The sequence below is a fragment of the Pipistrellus kuhlii genome, unplaced genomic scaffold (genome assembly GCF_014108245.1).
Source record: "Pipistrellus kuhlii isolate mPipKuh1 unplaced genomic scaffold, mPipKuh1.p scaffold_m20_p_3, whole genome shotgun sequence".
NCBI classification, from domain to species: domain Eukaryota; kingdom Metazoa; phylum Chordata; class Mammalia; order Chiroptera; family Vespertilionidae; genus Pipistrellus; species Pipistrellus kuhlii.
Window position 1 is genome coordinate 153,369,952 of NW_023425529.1, and position 20,097 is coordinate 153,390,048.

At 35.9% G+C, this 20,097-nt stretch overlaps 1 protein-coding gene across 3 annotated transcripts in view; it reads right to left on the reverse strand.

Moving 5' to 3' along the window:
• The window catches only part of FGF14 (fibroblast growth factor 14), a 548,196-nt gene that overhangs the window by 321,946 nt on the left and 206,153 nt on the right, over nt 1-20,097 (reverse strand). The window contains exon 1 of one of the 3 annotated variants that reach the window (XM_045588774.1): nt 13,080-13,206. The exons of the other annotated variants lie outside the window; for them this stretch is intronic. Coding sequence (XP_045444730.1) covers nt 13,080-13,140 — 61 coding nt within the window. The 5' untranslated portion in view covers nt 13,141-13,206. Of the gene's footprint in view, nt 1-13,079; nt 13,207-20,097 lie in introns of those variants that run through there. 3 annotated transcript variants of the gene reach the window in all.

Here is a 20,097-nt window from a genome sequence, read left to right on the forward strand (position 1 = left end):
ATAAATGAACTCCAATGTGCTTGTAATTCAGCATTGCATAGTCTTTTAAGGAAGAGTGAGAAAGCAAAAATACTATCTGTATTTAAATAAGAGGGTTGGGTGATTTTAATTAGGAGTGAAGAGGCAGAAATTAGACTTCATAAACCTCTATAATGAACATGCAACACATCATAATTTTGTGAGGGTTACTGCCTACGTACTACTTTAGCAGAAACTATGCCTACAATTTCTCTCTCACTGCTCAATCTATAAAATGGAATTTGAGAAAATCTAAGAAGAAAAATTTGACAGTATACCCTATAGTATTATATAATTTTGGTGAAAAGTGTTAGAAATCAAACTTGAATTTAAATTTACCTAAGCACAACGAAGATTTTATTGGATTACAAAATCCAAGGATAGATTTAAAAAGGAACAAAAGTTAAGGGGATATGTAAAGGGCAGATAGCTGGATCCCAGTAGAAGTAAGAAATCAGGAGTATATCTTTGACTTACCATCTGTTACTAAAATTTAGCAATTAATATGACCACAATCATTTCTATATTTTTTTAGAGTCTCCTATACTAGACATACACTAATTCTCTTTCTCAGTTCTAGTTTCAAAAACCCTAAAAGAGGATTCTTATTGGCTTGGCTTAAATAAAGAGTCCATTCCTATAATAACTTTGGGCATGTAAGAAAATGAATGTTTCAGATGAAGGCAGTAGCAATTTCAGGAAGAGGAAAAAGAACAGGGTAATCAATCCAGTAGAAGTCTAGCAGAGCCCTGAGGCCAGTATCTACTTCTACATGGATATTTTCTGAGAGAGTCCATTCTTGCTATGTGAAAGAAGAAAGTTTTCTTTTCCAGGCAGTTCTTTTAAGATAATCATCAATACAAAAATAAGACACAGGTTATGGATTAATGAAACAACTTAGAAGAGTTTTTCATAAAGTGAATTCTAAGAAGAAAAAATGCATTTGGAAAATGTGCTTACTTTTCCTCAAAGAATCACAGCATTTTGCTGAACAAATGAACCATAAAAATCATGAGAAAATATACTTTTGTGAATTAAGAACTTTCTCTAGCTAAATGATGGTTTATTTTTTCCAATACATAATTTTGATGCATTCTGAAAATATATCAAACTCAATTACATAAGATTTTTCTCTAAGTGTGTGTATGGTATAACATTATTTAATTATTTAGATGCTGAATCATGTACTGAAAGAAAAAGTCAGCCTTCTCTAACTTAGTGAAAAAATTTATGCATCTACCACTAGAGGGCACAAATAAAGCTGTTTTCTGGGGAAAGGGGTTTTGAAAATGACAAAATTCCATTATCTAGAACAGTGTCAGAATGAAGAGATGTAGATATTGCATGTTTTCTTTAAATCTGAAAAGAAAAATCAAATATACCCACATTTAACGATGGACCTTTTTTTTTTCTGTCTCCCCCCCCCCAAAATTTATATATGAGGAAAATAAGAAATATTAGTGGTTCATAAAATTTTAGACTCACAAAATTATGGAAGTTAAACAATTATCAAAGAATAGGCTAACATAAAAATACTGTTAACAGCAACATGCTAACAAAATGCCATAATTTGGAAAAACTATTTATAGTTGTTTAAACCACACTTAGAAATCTTTGGGGTAATTCTCACCTAAAATCAGCACAGTTCACAAAACTGATTCTAAATCTTGTAACTATCAGTATATATTGCATCTCTTTTTAGCAAATGCAGCACTATGGAAAAAAAAAATTTTTTTTGGTTGCTATCTTTGCACAATAATACGCTTGAGTCAGACTTGTAGAATACTTGCATTCTTCACCAATTGTTTTACTCATTAAAAAAAAGAAGTAAATGAAAATAGCAGGTTGGTAGTTTATATGCCTTTTACATCTTGATTTGCCCCCTGATATATTTCAAATCGTTAATTCATTGCCTTTATCTTATTGAAATTTATCTACAACACCAATTTTCAAAGTTATAAATGAGGAGTTAGAGATTTTCATAGAATTGCTCAATTTAGTCCCCTCTAATGTTGCCTTTTAAAAAAGCATATTGTTTCTAATTTCCCATGACACAGCAACAAACATAACTTGTGAAAACGCTTTTCTCTCCTCAAACCCTGTTTCCTTTTGCAAAAGCTCCAGATTTTGTCACTTTCTTCTTGATACCAACCTGAGATTCCACTATGATTCATCTGTATAACAGGGACAGGTCCACAGGAAATGCTGATTATGATACAGGTACACATTTATTCTCCCATTGACAAGCATCCACAGAGAACTAAGTATGCTTTTTCTGAAACAGCTCGTCGACAAATCAGAGCCTAGGGTAGAGTTTTTTCCACCAAATACTTTCAAATGCTTTGTGATATAGGATTTCTTTGTAGTGATGAATTTCAGAGGTATGGGGAGAGGGGCACAACCTGCTGCTATGTGACAAAAGTACTATTACTCTTCCTGCAAAGATTTTTATATTTGCCATTTAAGACACAAATATCACACACACATCACACATACACACACACACACATCTATAATGTTAATAATAATGATGCCTTACATATATAAACAATATATGTTAATATATATCAGTAAGTTATATGTAAATGTATGTATTTACTCTATCTATATTTACACATCTATCTATATGTATTTAACATCAGCAAACCTTCAAGGTAACAAAAAGGGCATGGCAAACATTTTGAAAATGATCATGACCATCTACTAAAATATAACCAAGCCACCTACCTAAAAAAAACTCTTGTTTTTAATTTTATACATTAGTATTATAAGGAATTGAACCATTGAAGAGACAAAAAGCAGTTTATATAGGCCTAATAGTTTCTGGATCTGAAAATCAATTTTAAGTGAATAGTTGAACTTTTTAAAAAATATATTTTATTGATTTTTCACAGAAAGGAAGGGAGAGGGATAGACAGTCAGAAACATCAATGAGAAAGAAACATAGATCAGCTGCCTTCTGCACACCCCCCACAGGGGATGTGCCCGCAATCGAGGTGCATGCCTTTGACCAGAATAGAACCCGGGACTCTTCAGTTCGCAGGCTAATGCTCTATCCACTGAGCCAAACCGGTTTCAGCAATATAGTTGAACTTTAACCCAATTTTCTACTAACTTGATATAGTCATATTTACTTCAAAATTATTTTTAAACCCCAACGAAACTGTGTTTAGGAGATTCCTATCCCAAAAAAAGCAGGACAAAAATTGCTTCTTTTTGAGGTGCAATGGGTTTCATGTGGAATGAAAGGCTAAATATTTGTGTAATGGTGAAATTTAGGAAGATTCTGGAAAAACAAGAGGAGGCAGGACTTAATATCTAATTTCCCTAACAAGGCCCACAGCAAGAACAAACATGAGGACTTCTCATAGACAGCAGAGATGCCCATGGAAAATTCAGCTGACAGGGGGTAGCTTGATTCCTTCCAGGTCAATTCCAGCTCTGTCTTTGCTATCACACCTGCAGCATCTGAGTTTATACAGTTCATAGTTTTACCTAGGTTCTCTAAGACTGCAATGTTTATTATTAAATAGTTTCCTACAAAGTGGATGTGGTATAAATTATGGAAATGCCCGCACATCTTAAAACTCAAACATCATGCATCATGCAACTTATAATTAAGGAACAAAATAATATGAATGTATCATATGTTACAGCTTAGTCTCTGATTGGTTCTATTGCATCCATCATACTCCTTGGTATTCTTTTTAAAACAGTTGATATATCAGGATACATATTTTTCTGCCTTTAACTGGTTTTGTTTGTTTGTTTGTGATACGTAAAATGATTAAAGGGGCATTTTTACTATAAATGTATTATATCTATACATCTTATGATAGTTATTGATAAAATAAATGAGAAAAGGGTCCATATTTACAAAAAAAAATTTTTAATACTTAGTCTTCATTCTATCTCTCCAGTTTATTTCTGTCTTGTATTTTAGCTGTAGAGAATTGAAAAATCCTGAATCATTCAGATAGTTGTAAATTGTAATAGCTTTTTTTCAAAGAGTTTGCCTAGTAAACAGAATAGTTTTCTATTATACTGATCCAGAAGCCTCTGAGAAAACTGATAGGAAAATTTTAATCTATAAATTGAATAATTATAGTACCTATCATTTGATATAATTCTTTATCATCCGCTATGGAACTGAATGTTTGTATCACTCCAAATTTCATATATTGAAGCCATAACCTCCAATGTTACAGTATTTCAAGGTCTATGGGAGGCAATTAGAGTTAGATGAAGTCATAAGGGTGACGCTATCATGATGGGATTAGTGTCTTTACAAAAAGGAATCCAGAGAGATAATATGTGTTCTCTCTCTCTCTCTCTCTCTCTCTCTCTCTCTCTCTCTATATATATATATATATATATATATATATATATATATATATATATATATATATATCCTTTGTCATGTGAGCTCACAGTGAGAAGACAGTGATCAGCTCTGCAAGCCAAGAAAAGGACCCTCACCAGAATCCAACCATATTAACAACCTGATCTGACACTTTCAGCCACTAAAACGGTGGGAAAAAAATTAACCTCTGTTATTTAAAGGCATTTGTTATATCGATAGAATCCCTAGTAGACTAATAAATCATCATAAATAAATATAACAAGTATCTAAAACCATAAATATGCACTTGGCCATCTAAATTACAATGATCTCATAATGTGTACATGGACTATGATACTAAGTGCTAAGGCTTGTCCGGCATTTGATTAAGCAACTTAAACATATATTATAGTAGCAATTGTATCATATTATACACATGACCTGAGTAAGCCTAAGTCAAGGTAAGTGAGAGCAACATAGAATCACAAATTTTATAATTAACCACAGCCTATCAGAAAATAAATTATATACTGTCATGTCTTGTGGGGAAGCATGGGTCTTGGTTGTAATTCTGTAAGGAGGATTCTCCAAAAGGTCGGGGGATTCTGGAGGGACATTGTCAAAGGCGGCAGCCCCTACCTTGACTTTTCCAAACAAGTCTGGTGTTTTGCTATGGTTAGTCTTTAAGACCCAACCTTGTAGAAGCATGTGTTTTCTCGAGGATACTTACCCTGTTGAATTTATCTAGAGGTTAATTTTAGTTCAAGCTGTTGTTACAATAACAGCCTAAGGAGGGAGGCAATCTGGGTTATTTGCTCCTAAAGCAAAACAGCCCTTAGCCTCTCTTTCACAGAAACGTGGGTCAGAGTAATCTATTTATCCATCACTCAGGGTCTGCGGGTCAGCCCTGGCAATATCTGAAGTCATTTTTAATAGTTTTGCTTCCCAAAATGATTTAAATATTAGCACAAGTTGGAAAGCTCCAATATGTTAAAATAGGAGACTATTAGACATTAATGTGATATTTATTATAGTTTTCAGTAGATTTTTAAGTATGCTTCAAAATAAAATATAGTAGTAGCAGAATCTCTAAAGCATCTCTTCAGAATTATACTACTTCTTGAAGCACAATTTGAATACTCCTAGATGAAATGATAAATATTGCCTTTTATGATCTGCAGACGATCAACATGGGTTGATACTAATTTCCATTTCCATTATTCTCTGGCCATCTAAGTATCCTAGCTAAGCCACATTTATTTGTAAGTGCAGCATTCTTCAATAAATTCCAATAATACTTTCTAATTTGAGTACAATTCTCAATTCATCACAGTTTGCCCTCTATTCTTGATATTATGCAACTCAAAGCTTAAGTAACCAGCATCAAAAGTAAAAGTATTTCAAACAATTCTCATCTAAATGAGCATCACACAAATATAAAAAAACAGATTCTAAAAATAGCTAAATCAGTTTAATTACAAGCATCTATAATATCAACCTATCATCTATTTTAAGTAAAATGAATATGGATTATCAAGTAACTCTCCAATAAACACATGATACAAAAAATTCCAGAATTAACATTTTCGGATTTTATGTTATTTGACTAGTGTGACAAATTATCTTGGTTGCCAACAGCCATTATTTCCTTTCTTCAATGCTAACAGAACCTCAATTATGTTCAAGGTATTGTGGGTAGAAGTATGAATTATATCACCAGAGCAGAAGGAACTCTTGCTAGTTCTACTATGTGAACACTAATTAAGGTAAGACAACCTGATCATTGCTTTTCCTTGACAATGATTGATTTAGGAATATGCAAGAGATACAATTCTGGCCAATGCATTTAAGTTCAATTGGGGTAGTAGAGGGTGAGGACAGTGCTTTGAACATTGCTGGGTGACATCTGGATCTGCTGCAGCCATCTTGCCAGCATGAGGCAAAAATGGTGGGAAAACAGTAGTGACAGCCATGGTGGCAGTGAAAAAATGGGAAAAAATAGATCCTAGTTGAATGTCATTGAGCTAGTAAATTTACCAAGTTTAGAACTTCTGTACCTCCAGACTTATTTATATTTAAGTCAATTTTAGTTGGGTTTTCTGATTTTTCATTTTAAAAATATTTTAAATAATATAACCTATGTATATTAAAAAATACTCTTCAGTATATCAATTATAACTCTTAATAACATTCTTTGTGCTTCAGAGTCACTGTAGTTTTTTCATGATACTCATGAATTGCAGAAGTAATATACCTTCTCCCAAGAGCTACATAAGGCCCAAACCACAGCTGGAGTCATTGGAACATTAATAAAGTTAACCATTGCATTGGTTACTCTAATTCATTTTGGAACAAGAAATCCTGCCAAAAGGGAAAGAGAGTATTTAGAGAAGTATATAAACATTATTTTACTTGAGTACAAGAGATATGAAATCCATTTAGAGTAAAAGAAACAAACCAGAAAACATCCTTGCAAAGAGCATTCATATTTATTTTCTAATAATGTTCTACTTAGACTCCAAAGATTCTGCATTAGGAAAAAACAGTGAGTATATCATAAAATAGTAAGTACAACCTAGCATTCTGATAAGCAAAACAAATTACTGAAATCAATTACTCAAGAACTCTCATACCCTGCAAGTCTTGTTGGGTTTTTTTTTATGAGTCATAAAACATCCTGGCTGCTTATCCAAAGTTACTTCACATTGACAGTCAATGTTAATGAGGAAAAAGAGTGGGTTTTTCTCTTTTATTTTACCCTTTACTGAATAATGTGTAATTTATATGCAGTACATGGTAGCTTAGATTGATTTAGTAGCTCTTGATAGGGCTTTGAAGAATTAACTACCAAGAAGATGAGTGTTGATTTTGGTGGTTACCAAGGCATTTTGTGGGCTGAGCATCAAAGTCATTGTAATACTAAGATAAAAATAAATATGGCATGAGAGCACTATATGCCCATTGACTCATTAAGGAAGCAGGCCCCTTTTTCTATGCTTGCTATGGCCTAGAGGACCCAAATACAGCAACATTTCATTAATTCCCTAATTCATCCAACAAATACTTTAGAGACTGCCTCTGCGACAGAATAACAAAAGAATAAATATTGTAGCTAAAAAATATCTTTACCTGGCTCTTTATAAGTGAGAAAATGGAGGCCCAATGAGGTGAAGTAATTCACATCAGTACAGCATTTAGTAGCAACATCAGAACTCCATTCTTTCTAACCTTCTCACCTCCCAGGCCACTGCTCTTTCAACCCCACCATATTGTTTATACAATAATAACAATCCTGCAAATCACTGCCTGTGTTCAACTTCACCAAGCAAGAGCATGTGCTTCACATTAAAAAAGTGAAATATTTTTCAAACCAGTCCTAATGGTCTGACTCATTCATAAAGAGCATTAATGAAAATGGACTATGCAAAATGCAGGGAAGAACATCACCTAAAGTAACAGCAGCCATGAGGGGAAAGAACAAAGTCCAATATGCTACAGAAACTTAATTATCAATCCTTAGCTTCATTTTAGCTTTCGCCAGTGGGTTGTGGCTTGAACTCTGACATCAAAAGTGTTACCAATGGTACATATGAACCAAAGTTGAACTGATAAATAAACAGCACCATAGCAACTCCCTAGAATGAATTACGGTATCAACTTAGTGGCCCTGTTTTGTTGAATTATTTTAGATCACACTTAGGCAAGTATTGTTGGGGGGGGGGGGGGGGAATGTACTCATATCTAGTCAAGACTCTTGAATAGCAGATGGAGAAAATAACAATCAGAGTGATGAGACTGACCCAATGTGAGCCAGGGAATAACTGATAGGACTTGAATTTTGGGTTTTATTAACTTTAGGTCATGTTTTCTTCTGCCGTGTTTTTCCAGGTAAGATTCACAGGCTTGTTGTGAAGGCAGACAGGCTTTAGGAATATATGGGTGCATATACTTATTGTGCAAGCTATTTATTCAGTAGGTCCACATGCTAGACACTGGTTAGGGTGTGTTATATATTAAGATAAATAAAACAGGGCCTGCTTTCAAGGAAATTTTGTGACCAAAGGAGAAGGACAAATAGACATTCCATTACTAAACAGACATGTCATTACCACCATAGTATGTTGTAAGTACTATGACAGTACAGTAATTTCAAAGATTACCAACAGGACAGCTTTTAAGAATCACTTCTCATTATCAAAAATATCACTCTTAAAAAATGATCATTTAAGACTTTTAAAATGCAAATATTCCAGCACAGAATTCCAGAGTCTTGGGACTGAGGGCGGCTCATCTGCATGGTTCCCTGAAAGGGCAGGGATCGGAAAGAGGCTGAAAAGACTAAGCAGAAGGCACACTTCGCTGAATTTAGCTTTCTGTCAGTGGTTTTGTGCTCGCCCAGTAGGAAGATTTTGTGTGCCAAAACTGCTTCTCTTGTTGAATAGTGAGGAAACTGTGCAAGTGTTAGTCTATTCTGTATGCCAGACCACGCCTTTAAAGAATTGCTGTGGCACATACACAATGTAAGTAATAATTATTCTTCAAAATTTGGCAAGTGCCCAACATGGAGCAATTTTGCCATACCTGGAAGGTATGTGATTTTTAGTAAAATCTTTATTTAATAACTTTGAACTGAAATGTTTTTCCAAGCATAGAGCCTCCAAGGCTAAAATGGATAATGTGTTAATGGTCTCTGAATCAAAGATGAAAGTTTTACTCCATGTAAAAAGCTCATTTATCTTCTGTTCAGTTACTTTCTAAAATCTTATACAAAAGGTCAACTTAATTTTGAGGGGAAAAACAAATCATTTTAAAACTTCAAAGGAAGAATTTGATAGAGCAATAAATTATTCTTACAGGAAAAAAATATAAAATTTTAATTCTCTTACTGATTATAAACAAGAAGAATTTTTATTTGAATTTTATATTATATAGTTTTTCAATGTAATTATAATTTGTCAATGAAAAGTGAATGAATCATAATAACATATAGAGTGGGGGCTCATTTGTGTTAGGAATAGTTTTAGAGAAAAGTTTCATAAGACACAATTTGCTGTACATGCTCTATACTTTATTTTCATGATAATACTTTGAACAAATAAACATTTATTGGTTATTTGAAATGAATTCTAAATTGAAATCTAGATGGTAAGGCTCTTTGTGTGCACTGACAGACATATACCTTGAAGGCACAGTAGTGTCACACATGCACAAACACACTTTTATATGTATTAGCATGTGAATAAATTTATCATGGAGATACAGAAAAGTGAAGCTTACTACCAAAAATTTCTTAAATTTATTAAGTAGCTATTATGGATCAAGATATATGCTGAATGTTTTACCTAAATTATCTTACTGATTATAAAAATGTAATTTGATCCAAAAATAAATGTCTATAGCATCATGTCATTATTTTAAATAAATGATCTCTAAATATATGTTTCAAAGATTTATTGATATAAAATAATGTCTCCTATGGTGGATTCTAAGAAACGCTCGTTTCTTTGACTACTAATAGGTATCTTTTTTTTAAAAATAGACACAATGATGATTAATTTTATCTATCAATTTGACCGGGCAAAGAGATGCCCAGATAGCTGATAAAACATTATTTTTGGGTGTCTGTTTGAGGATGTTTCCAGAAGAGATTAGCATTTGAGTCAGTAGACAGAGCAAAGTATTCTGCCCTTACCAATATGGGCTGCATTATCTAATCTATTGCAGGCCCTAAACAGAACAAATAGGAAAAGGAAGGGAGAATTCTCTCTCTCTGAGTTGGGACATTCTTCTTCTCCTACCTTTGGGACATCAGAGTTCCTAGTTCTTAAGCATCTGAGCTCTAGGACTTATACCAGGGCCCTACCTACCCAACCTCTACCCTTCCCCAACCCCACACCATTGTTTCTCTTGGTTCTCAGACCTTCAGTTTCAGACTAATTTAAATCACTGTTTTCCTGAGTCTCCAGCTTTCAGACAATATATGGTGGGATTTCTCAGTCTCCAATTGCATGAGCCATTTCCCACAATAAAGTTCCTCTTATACAACTATATATAGCCTAATGGTTCAGCTCAAAAGAACACTGACTAATACAGATGGCAAATAAGTTTGAGAAAGGATATGGCAGAGCAAGTCAAACACAACTTCCATCATAGCACTTCTTAAAACCTTTATTATTCAACTACCTGTGGAACTCTGCAAGAGAGACATTGCAGACCCTAACTCCATGTTCAGGCCTACATTGTAAAGCATCTCTCAAACACTGTGTTCTACGGAGCACCCTGTGGGAAACATTAATACAGAAACTCAAAATGCAACGCATGTCAGTGTCAGGTGGGAGAGCCATGCTCCAGAAGGACATTAGATTTGAAATTTGTTTAAAAGGAGACTTTCAATTTGATTGATAGATGGAGAGGGGAATGATGGGGTGGATGGAATGTCAAATTACTGGGCAGGACAAGGTAAATTGGTAGAGATAAGAAGGCAAAAGCAGGCCAGGTCCTATCAGGAAAGGCCTTGCAAAGTAAGTTAAGGGATGGAGAAATAAAAGGAGCCCGACTCTGCTGTGTTTGCTCCTCCTTCCTTCACTGGGGATAATGGGGAATCACAGGCACCTGTTCTACTGCCTCTGTTTCATCATGATAAAAAGCATAGGCCTCTTTACTTAAAAGAAGTTTACAAACGGAGTCAGAGACAAAATTCATCATAGTTACACACTTGTAAAAGAACTGGTCTCATTGAGATGTAAGCACTGATACATCTTAGAATGTGATTTAAAGGGAAAAGCTGCCCTGGATTTAAGCAGCATACAATGATGGAAAGATCAGTGAGTGACCAGGGAATGGAGAAATTTGTTCTGATTCAACCTTCTGGGTGACCGTAGACAAGTCCTTTGACATCACTGAACCTCACAGGGCTCATCGGTAAAAGGTAGATGTGGCTGGATGGTCTACTGTCCTTTGGCATCCTCATAGTCTATGTTCTCTAGAGCTTAATGTTTCCTTGTTTTTCAAATAGCAGCAGTAAATATTGTGGCATGAAGTGTGGAATATGATACCTATATAAAAGACATGCTACAATGTAAGTGGTTAACAATACACTTTAAATCGTTCCATTATTTCGCTTACATCTGGCTACTGTTCACTGGCTTCTCCATGTGTCTACCATTCTCACCTGTAATCTTCCAAGTCAAATTCTCCCCCATGCTTTGTGGTCATTACTCTCGATTCCTCTTGCCTTCCTTGAATATGACAAGTCAAGGAATAAGGCATTAAGGAAGAATGAAAGTTCTGAATGGGGAGGAGAACTAAAAGGCAATTTTTTTCTCATCTTGGCATCAGTATGCTCATCTAATTTTTGCATTCTTCTCTGAGAGACCTGAAAGCATAATTTCCTTCATCTAGGCCAATTGTTTTCAACTATGGGTAATTTTTCCCACCAGGGGACATTCTGCAATGTCTGGAGATATTTTTGCTTGTCACAGATGGAGGAAAGAAATACTACTGGCATCTTGTAGGTGGACCAGGGATGTTGCTAACCACTCTGCAAAGCACAGGATAGCCCCCACAACAAATAATTATTCAGCCCCCTGTGTCAGTAGTGACAAGGCTGAGAAACTCTGCCTTCTGGAAGTTTGCTGTTTGTTGACTATAGGGAAAAGGGTGCATTAGCAGTAGGTAACAGAATTGTGGGTATTATCCTTCTTATATTACTTGAGCTCTTTTTCATCTTAAAATATTTTTCAATGAATTTATATTACTTTTACTTTTTTCCCTACTATGTGGTAAAGAAGAGAAAGAAATGCTATTGAAACAGTCCATTGCTTTTGAGGGCTTTTTAAAATAATAGAATATCAAAAGTGATGATCATAAGGCTAATTTCCAAGCGCTTTGATTCCTTTCCACTGTGCTGAGCTATAATTCATGGACCAATCTCTAAATCCAAATGGAAGTAGAAGTTGTGAGGTCATGTTGATTATGTGCTTCTGGGGGGCCCAATTCATCCATAGCAAGGCTGTGAACCCCATTTTCTCTCACCTTCTCTGGGGACCTTCCCCCCATCTTAAGCCTCATTTGAAAAGTCAAGGAAAAAATGAGAAATTTAACATCCATACTACTGTTAAATCATATGCCTAAGATGAGCTGAGCTTAAAATGCCTCCAGTTCTACTTTTACCTTCAACGGAAGGGTCCACGTATAATAATGACTCAGATTGTTATATAACACTTATATAACATTGACAATTATATAACTGCCATTTGCTTGGTACTGTTTTCATAGCCATTAGCTTGCCTGTTTTTCACAACAACCTTACAATACATTATTAGCCCATTTTACCAGTGAGACAACATCCAGGAAGTTTAAGTTCACATAGCTCACAGAGTCTTTAAGCAAATTCTAATTCCCAAATGGCTACTTGTTCACAATGCCCAACATAAACCATGAAAGTTCTGATAGTATTTACAATATCCTATCATACTCCATACAGCTGGTTTTCTACCCCTGAAAATGAAAATGCTGGTTTTATTCACCAAAGCTAGTTTGGTGTTACTGCTGACAACCTTTCATGGCTTCATTGGAACTTTAAGATGTGGCCAAGCTCCTAAACAACATGGCCAAGGCTCTGGACACTACTTGTCTTAGTTTGCTAGAGCAGCCATAACAAAGTACTATAAACAGCAAAACAACAAAAGGCATAAACAGCAGAAGTTAATTTTCTTACAATCAAGAGGCTGAAAGTCCGAGATCAAGGTGTGGTTCTTCTGAAGCTTGGAGTGGGTCATCTTCTCCCTGTGCCCTCACGCTATCTCCCCTCTGTGTGGAGGCGTCCTAATCTGCTCTTACTAAGGTCAGCAGTCATACTGCATTAGAACCTGCCCTGCTTGCCTCATTTTTACTTAATCTGCTCTTTAAGGAACTTTCCTCCAAACACAGTCACACCCTGAAGCACCAGGGTTTAGGAATGCAACACATAAATTCTGGAGAAATGCAATTCAGACCATAACACTGATGCCAGGGAATTTTTTAAAGCTAAAAATATTCCACAAATATATACCACAATATTTCAACCATTCGCCTATGAATAGCTAAAACCTTAGTTCCAAAATAGAGCTTTGCAGAGTTATGCCATGTTCTGCTTTCACCTATTATTGTTTTAGTCGGTTAAAAAAAAAAAAAAAAAAAAAAAAAAAAAACCTAAACAGTGCACTTCATTCTTAGAGCTTAGCTTTGTGCAGTGATGTGGAAAATGTATTGACAAGTTAATCTACTAATGCTTCAAGTTCTGCTGAACATTTAATTTTAAAAGATGTGAGGGGGCTGTTGGAGAGGTCTGTTTTTGGCTGCTTGGGAAACCACCTTTTGACTTTCTCTGTGACTTCACTCTCCCTCCTACACCTGCACCACTGCAGTCCCAGGTCCTTGTTAATATCAGCTTCAGAGGGACTTGCTGTGAGTAAAGAGGTCCATGCTCTCCTTTCCTCTAGGTGCATTAACCTGAAGCTCTCCTATATAATGAAGTGATTAACTGAATTTGGAATTATCTCAAATAAGACAAAGCTTTTCAAAATATGCTTGACCTGACATTTTCTCAAATTTTGAGAGAGGCTGGAAAAGAGACAAAGAACAGTGTAGAAAAGAGAACTGCTAAGTAGTGCTGCTCTGTGAAAAGAGAATGAAAAAGTACTAGAATTTTAACTGTAAATTCTCCCTGACATACGTATCTGTTTTTCTCAGGGGGTGGGGGCAAGCATGTTGTCAATTGATCTCCACAATAACAACACATTACAGAAATAGAAGGAACTTGGTGCTTGGGTCATTAAATCTGATTATAAGCCCAAATCTGCCTTATGCTTCTTGCATGCCCTTGGGCAAATTACTAACTTCTTTAATATTTATTTTTTCATATACAGTAGAGTGATTAATCATGTCAGTACTGCTTATTTGACAGGCTTTGTATGGAGTAACGAAGATAGAGTGTGTGATGTCAATGTTAATTATCTCCATTTTGATAAGAAGTTTGACTAGTAATATATTTCAGCTAAGAGATCATATTCTACAACTTTCTATGTACTTATTTTCTGGATGACAAATTCTATTCTAAGGAGTTAAACACATACCACAATATTTCAACCATTAGCCAACTCCAAAAGTGGCCTAAAGTTTAAGTGAAACTTGTGTATTCAAATAGAACAGTAGGTATATCTGATACTCTTTTAAGGGAACAAATTTACCACTATGTAGATTAGGATTTTCAATCTTGTAATGGCTTCCATTTTTCTTCCCACTGAGAATACTGAGAAGGTGGTGGGGGAGAAGGGGCATTAATAAAACTTTGTACACCAAAACATACAAAATAACAGATTTCTCTTTCCTTTAGTTAGAAATTCATCTCAGAGAATGAGGAAGAAGAAAAATCATAAATAATCTTACAAGGAACTATAACAACTAATGCTTAGTAACTTCTTGCTATGTCCAGATACTGAGTTAAAAATTTATAAACATAGCCTTATTTAATCCTCAGAAAAAATGCTTTGAGGTAGGCATTGTTCTTCTACCTGTTCTAGCTCCGAGGAAATAAAACTTATATATGTTTAAAGAGATAACAGTTAAAGGTGGGACTTGTCTGACCTATACATCCTGCTTTTAGCTCTTGCATTATGTGGTTTCCATGAAGAATAACAAGAATGTGATTCTTATTATTAACTAGAGGCCCATTGCAGGAAGATTCCTGCAAGAATAGGGTTTCCAGCGGGCTTCCCTCCCACCACCGCCACCTCTCCCGCCCGCCCTCCTTGCAACCGCTGCCCCATACTTTCCCTTCCACTGCCACCCCACACTTTTCCGCTGCCCACCACAGCTGCCCGCCCGCCCGTGCTTTCCCTCCTGCAGCCACCTTGCTTTCCACTTTCCTTCCCTCTTCCTTCTATGCTGTCTTCAGTCTTCACTCCTCCCTCTCTCAGCATATGAAAATTAACTGCCACCTTTGTTGGGTTAATTTGTATACTTGCTCTGACTGGCTATGGGTGTAGGAAGGTACAGTCAATTAGCATTTTTCTCTTTTATTAGTGTAGATAGTTAAATCTGAGATCAGATAGTGGCTCCATTTCAAGAATTCTAATATTGCTTTTGAGACTCTACAGATTGATTTTATAATTTTTATATTGTGAATCAGAGTTAGTAGATTGTAAAATAACTATAAATTATTTAATTTCAATCAAAATTGTATTATTTCCCATTATGAACAAAATTCATGGAGTTCATACATAAGTTTCCACATGAATGTATGAAAAACTAGCCATAATATGGAATAGAATATGATAAATGTAATAATTTGTGATTAAAAACAAATATTATCAAGGCATAAAATAAGGCACTAATTGAATGTAACATTGTCAAGGAAAACTTCATGGTGTTGGCATTTTAGCTGGGCCTCAAAGTTTTCTCCAAATGGGGAGAAGGGGTAGCAGGAAGAACAGAGCGTCAGTACAGAGTACAGAACTGAGCGATGGCTGATATGATTCCTCAGTAATTATAGTTTAGAAAGTTCCCAAAAGAAAATTACAACTCTCCTCCATTATTCTTGAATGGGTTCTCAGAAAACCAAGGTTAAAATGAAATAAATGAAATTTTATATTTTCAGAAGACATATCAACAATAAAATCAAAGATATAGCTCATTTTTCATTTCTCTCTTACAGAAGCTATCATATTTTAGCATACTGATATATTATTGCTTTATGAAATTTTAACTTATTTATCTTTGTACACCAAGCACCCTGCCTGGTACCTGACCTACAGCAGAATTTAATACACATTTGATTAATTAAGTGCCAACTGCTCTGTATTGGCTGAATTTCTATTAAGGCTTCATTTCCTTTTTCACATTTGTAGTGTAAGAAATCTTACAATTAAAAGTTTTTCTCTATCAGACACTAAGAAAATTACCAGTTGTCACCAGTTTATTGAACTGTCTCATCTCTCAAAAGATTTTATATTTTCTTCATCAACACTCCTAAAAACAAGCTATGTCAAATCCTCCTTTCATATGAGGTATACACTTTGGTCATTAAAATTTAGTCCAGGCCATTTTAAAACTTTATTCTCATCTCCAAACAAAGCTTTCCTTCTGCCTGCACAGGATGGAACCCCACTTCCTCATCACTCTTCTAGGCTCCAAAACTTGAGCTACAAGAAGGGAAGGAGGAATAGGTACATATTTATTTTTCTCCTTATCAGTCTTGCAGGCAATCAAAGGAAAGACATGTGCAAGGTCCCCTGAGAGGCTCCCATGTACATTTCCCTGATGTGGGAGTCCTAGTGCCTCCCAGTATCCTCCACTCTTCTTCAGATCTTGCCACATATGGTTCACGCACTCTTCCTTGATGCTATAATCTCTTCTCCCAGGACATCCCTTAGATACAGTCATAGCAAGATGCTCAAGCTCAGCTAAGCGCCATACCACCAAGTTCGCCGCAGGATAGTTAGCAGGGAAATGAATGAATGAGTGAATGATGTTGCTCACTCTGGACATTGATTTTTATTTTCTTATCAAGAAAAAGCATAATCTTGCATTATTCCTTCATCCTAAAGGTAAATTTTTGTGGTGCAAGAAACATTTCTAAGAGCAATTATTTAAATATATATATATATATATATATATATATATATATATATGGAGAGAGAGAGAAAGGAACGAAGGAAGGAAGGAAGGAAGGAAGGAAGGAAGGAAGGAAGGAAGGAAGGAAGGAAGGAAGGAAGGAAGGGGGGGGAAGAGAGATAGAAAAGCATCAATATCAGAAACACTGATTGGTTGCCTTCTGTACATGCCCCAACCAGGGACTGAACCCACAACCCAGGTATATGTCCCTGCCATAAATCAAAATGGCAACTTTTCAGTGCACAGGGTGATGCCCAAACAATCGAGCCATTCAGGCCAGGCTAAGAGCATTTCTGATATTTTAATACCATCTATAACTTAGAATCTAAATGCAAAAGCAAAATGAAACAAGGACAATCCACTACATCTAAGACGTTTAGTTATAGGAAGTTTTAAGAATGTGATATCTTAGCTTATAAGAGATACTGAGAGAGAAGACTAGAATCAGTTTCAGGTTTCATAACTAGTAGCTAAGCAAAAGCTAGTTAATAGCACATTTTAGCTATTCAAACAGTGTTGTTTTAAATAGCAATTCCAGTTTCAGCAAGCACAAAATCTCTTGGTCAGAGGCGAACAATGCCTGCTATTTGGGGCATTTTGCAATACATTGTAAGAATAGATCACAAAAATACATTTACTGGAAAGCAATTGAAGAAAAGTCTTTTAGAAAAACAGATTTTTGGTGAAAGCAGCCATAAGCTATTCTGGTGTTTGGCATTATGAAGCCCAGAAAGCAAATTTCCAAAACAATTAATATAAATGAACATTATATTTAAAAATCCATTCTTTTATATGAAATCCAAGAAGAGAGAGACTAATATCTAATCTTATGAATGAGCACTTTTGCATCATTGAAATTATCACAATTATCACAGAGAGTCTATCAAGTATTAGTTATATTTCATGCAATACTGGGCAGGTGCCATGAGCTTGGACTATAACCAATAAAGTTTCTGGCATCTCCAAATGTAACATGAGACTTCATTATGTGTTAATTGAGAGTGAAACTTGATTTAAAATGGAAATAATAGGGAGTAATTATCTGGAAAGCAATAGCTACAGTTTCTATGGAGGGATAGAATAAATGAATAAACGAAACATTTTATTTCTTTTGTAAAAAAAGCTCACCAAACACACAGCCAAAACTCCGAATAATGTAAATAGTTTTAAATGTTTTTCTGCCCAATGCCTCAAATAACCTTTTACAATTAAATGCTATCTGTGATGACCATCAAGAGCATGCTGGGTAGTTTATGTGTATTATACCCATTCTGCTTTAACTTTATCAATTATCCTCTATAACCGAGAGCCAGATAAGGAATTTTGCTATTCACCTTTCTTAGAGGAAGGCTGTACTACGCATCTACTGTGAAGACACCATTCTGGGCACCACGCTAATAAAAATGAGTAGTGTCAAGGCTCTGTGACTGAGGGACTTTAGAGTAAGTGGGAGAACAACTATGTAAACGCATGAATACTACCAGTTTAAGAAATGCTACCTGACAGGAAGTGTGTACTGCATCTTATGGAAGCACCAGTGGGGGGACAAATCTCTCTGCAGGGTTTCTAACCGTAATTGTCAGAGGTACTTTTGGACTAGCTCTCTGCAGGGTGGCTACCAGGCATAAGTACTCTAGTAGGTGACTGGCTGGTTCCAAGGATGAGATTTGGGGCAAAAAATTCATAAGGTGTACAGTGGGAACATGACCAAGACACGGCTTGATAGTGAAAGTTGACAAACACTAGGCTTAGGAGTTTAGGATTTTCAAATACAAAATGGGGAGCTTTCCAAGGCCTTTCCATAGGGTGAGGACATGATCCTATTTGTGCCCCAGAAAACACTCTGGAGGCTACCTAAACAATAGGCTACAGCAGGGAGAAATGCAGATGGGTTAATGAAGCTATTCCAGGGAGATGGGGGGAAATGGTGGAAGCCTAGCAAACATCTGATATCCCCCATGTAGAAAAATGATATGTTTCCTCCCTGTTGATCCCAGTAGAAGGCAGATGATTTGCTTTGGACAATAAGATGTTGTCGCTCACAGGGAGATATTTCAAGAGACTGATCAGCAGCCGAGGCCCTGGATGGAGCCATGGCCAGGTCACAGGAGTACAGAGAATGGATAAGAAGTAAGTCTCTGTCTCTGTATGCTGCTGAGCTTTGTTCCTAGCCTAGCCTGGCTCTTCAACTCCCAAACAGCAGACATTTTATTTCTCATATACTTATGTCTTGCAAACCATGGCTCACAACTGATCAATAAATATTTATTGGAAATGTACTTGAATGTTAGATACTGTGTTTGCTGCCAATACATTTTCAATTTTAATGAGTCTACAATCATGGTAGAAAGAATTGACTTTAAACAGAACAATATCTTTGGGAATTCAGAAATCCCTTCCACCAGGATGGGGGGGTCATGAGTGGTTGGTTTTCCTCATGGTGGAATATGAATAGGAAAAAATGAAGAGAGCAGCCAATAAACATCAGGATGGGGACCAGGATGAGGATGAGGTTATGTGGTCAAAGGCAAGAAAAAGAAAATTTGTAAATCATCTTTGGGATAGAAGACCATTCCTAACAATTGATAATAATTGATATTGGTTCTGTCCAATATGTTGGCTGGTGCTAGAGACCAGCTATAATACTTTAACATTTCCTCAGTTGCACTAGCCATGATTCAAGCACTTTGTAGTCACATGTTGCTAGTGCCTGCCGGCACAGTATATCCATCATCACTGAAAGTTCTATTGGACATCCCTGGCCTAAGAGAAGGGAGTTATAAAATGAGAAAAACACAGAACCAGAGAGTCCTTGAATGCCAGGGTAATGTTTAACTTCAAAAGTTTAAAATTTGAAAAGGGTAGGGACAATATAAAATAATTGAAAGAGTAGCAAGATGGGAGGATATATAGGAGACAAGGGTGGAGAAAGGAGAGAGAGAGAGAGAGAGAGAGAGAGAGAGAGAGAGAGAGAGAGAGAGAGAGAGAGAGAGAGAGAGAGAGAGAGAGAGAGAGAGAGAGAAAGAACACACACAGTGAGGGGTTTTTGCAGCAACCTAGATCTGAATAATAACCAGGACCTA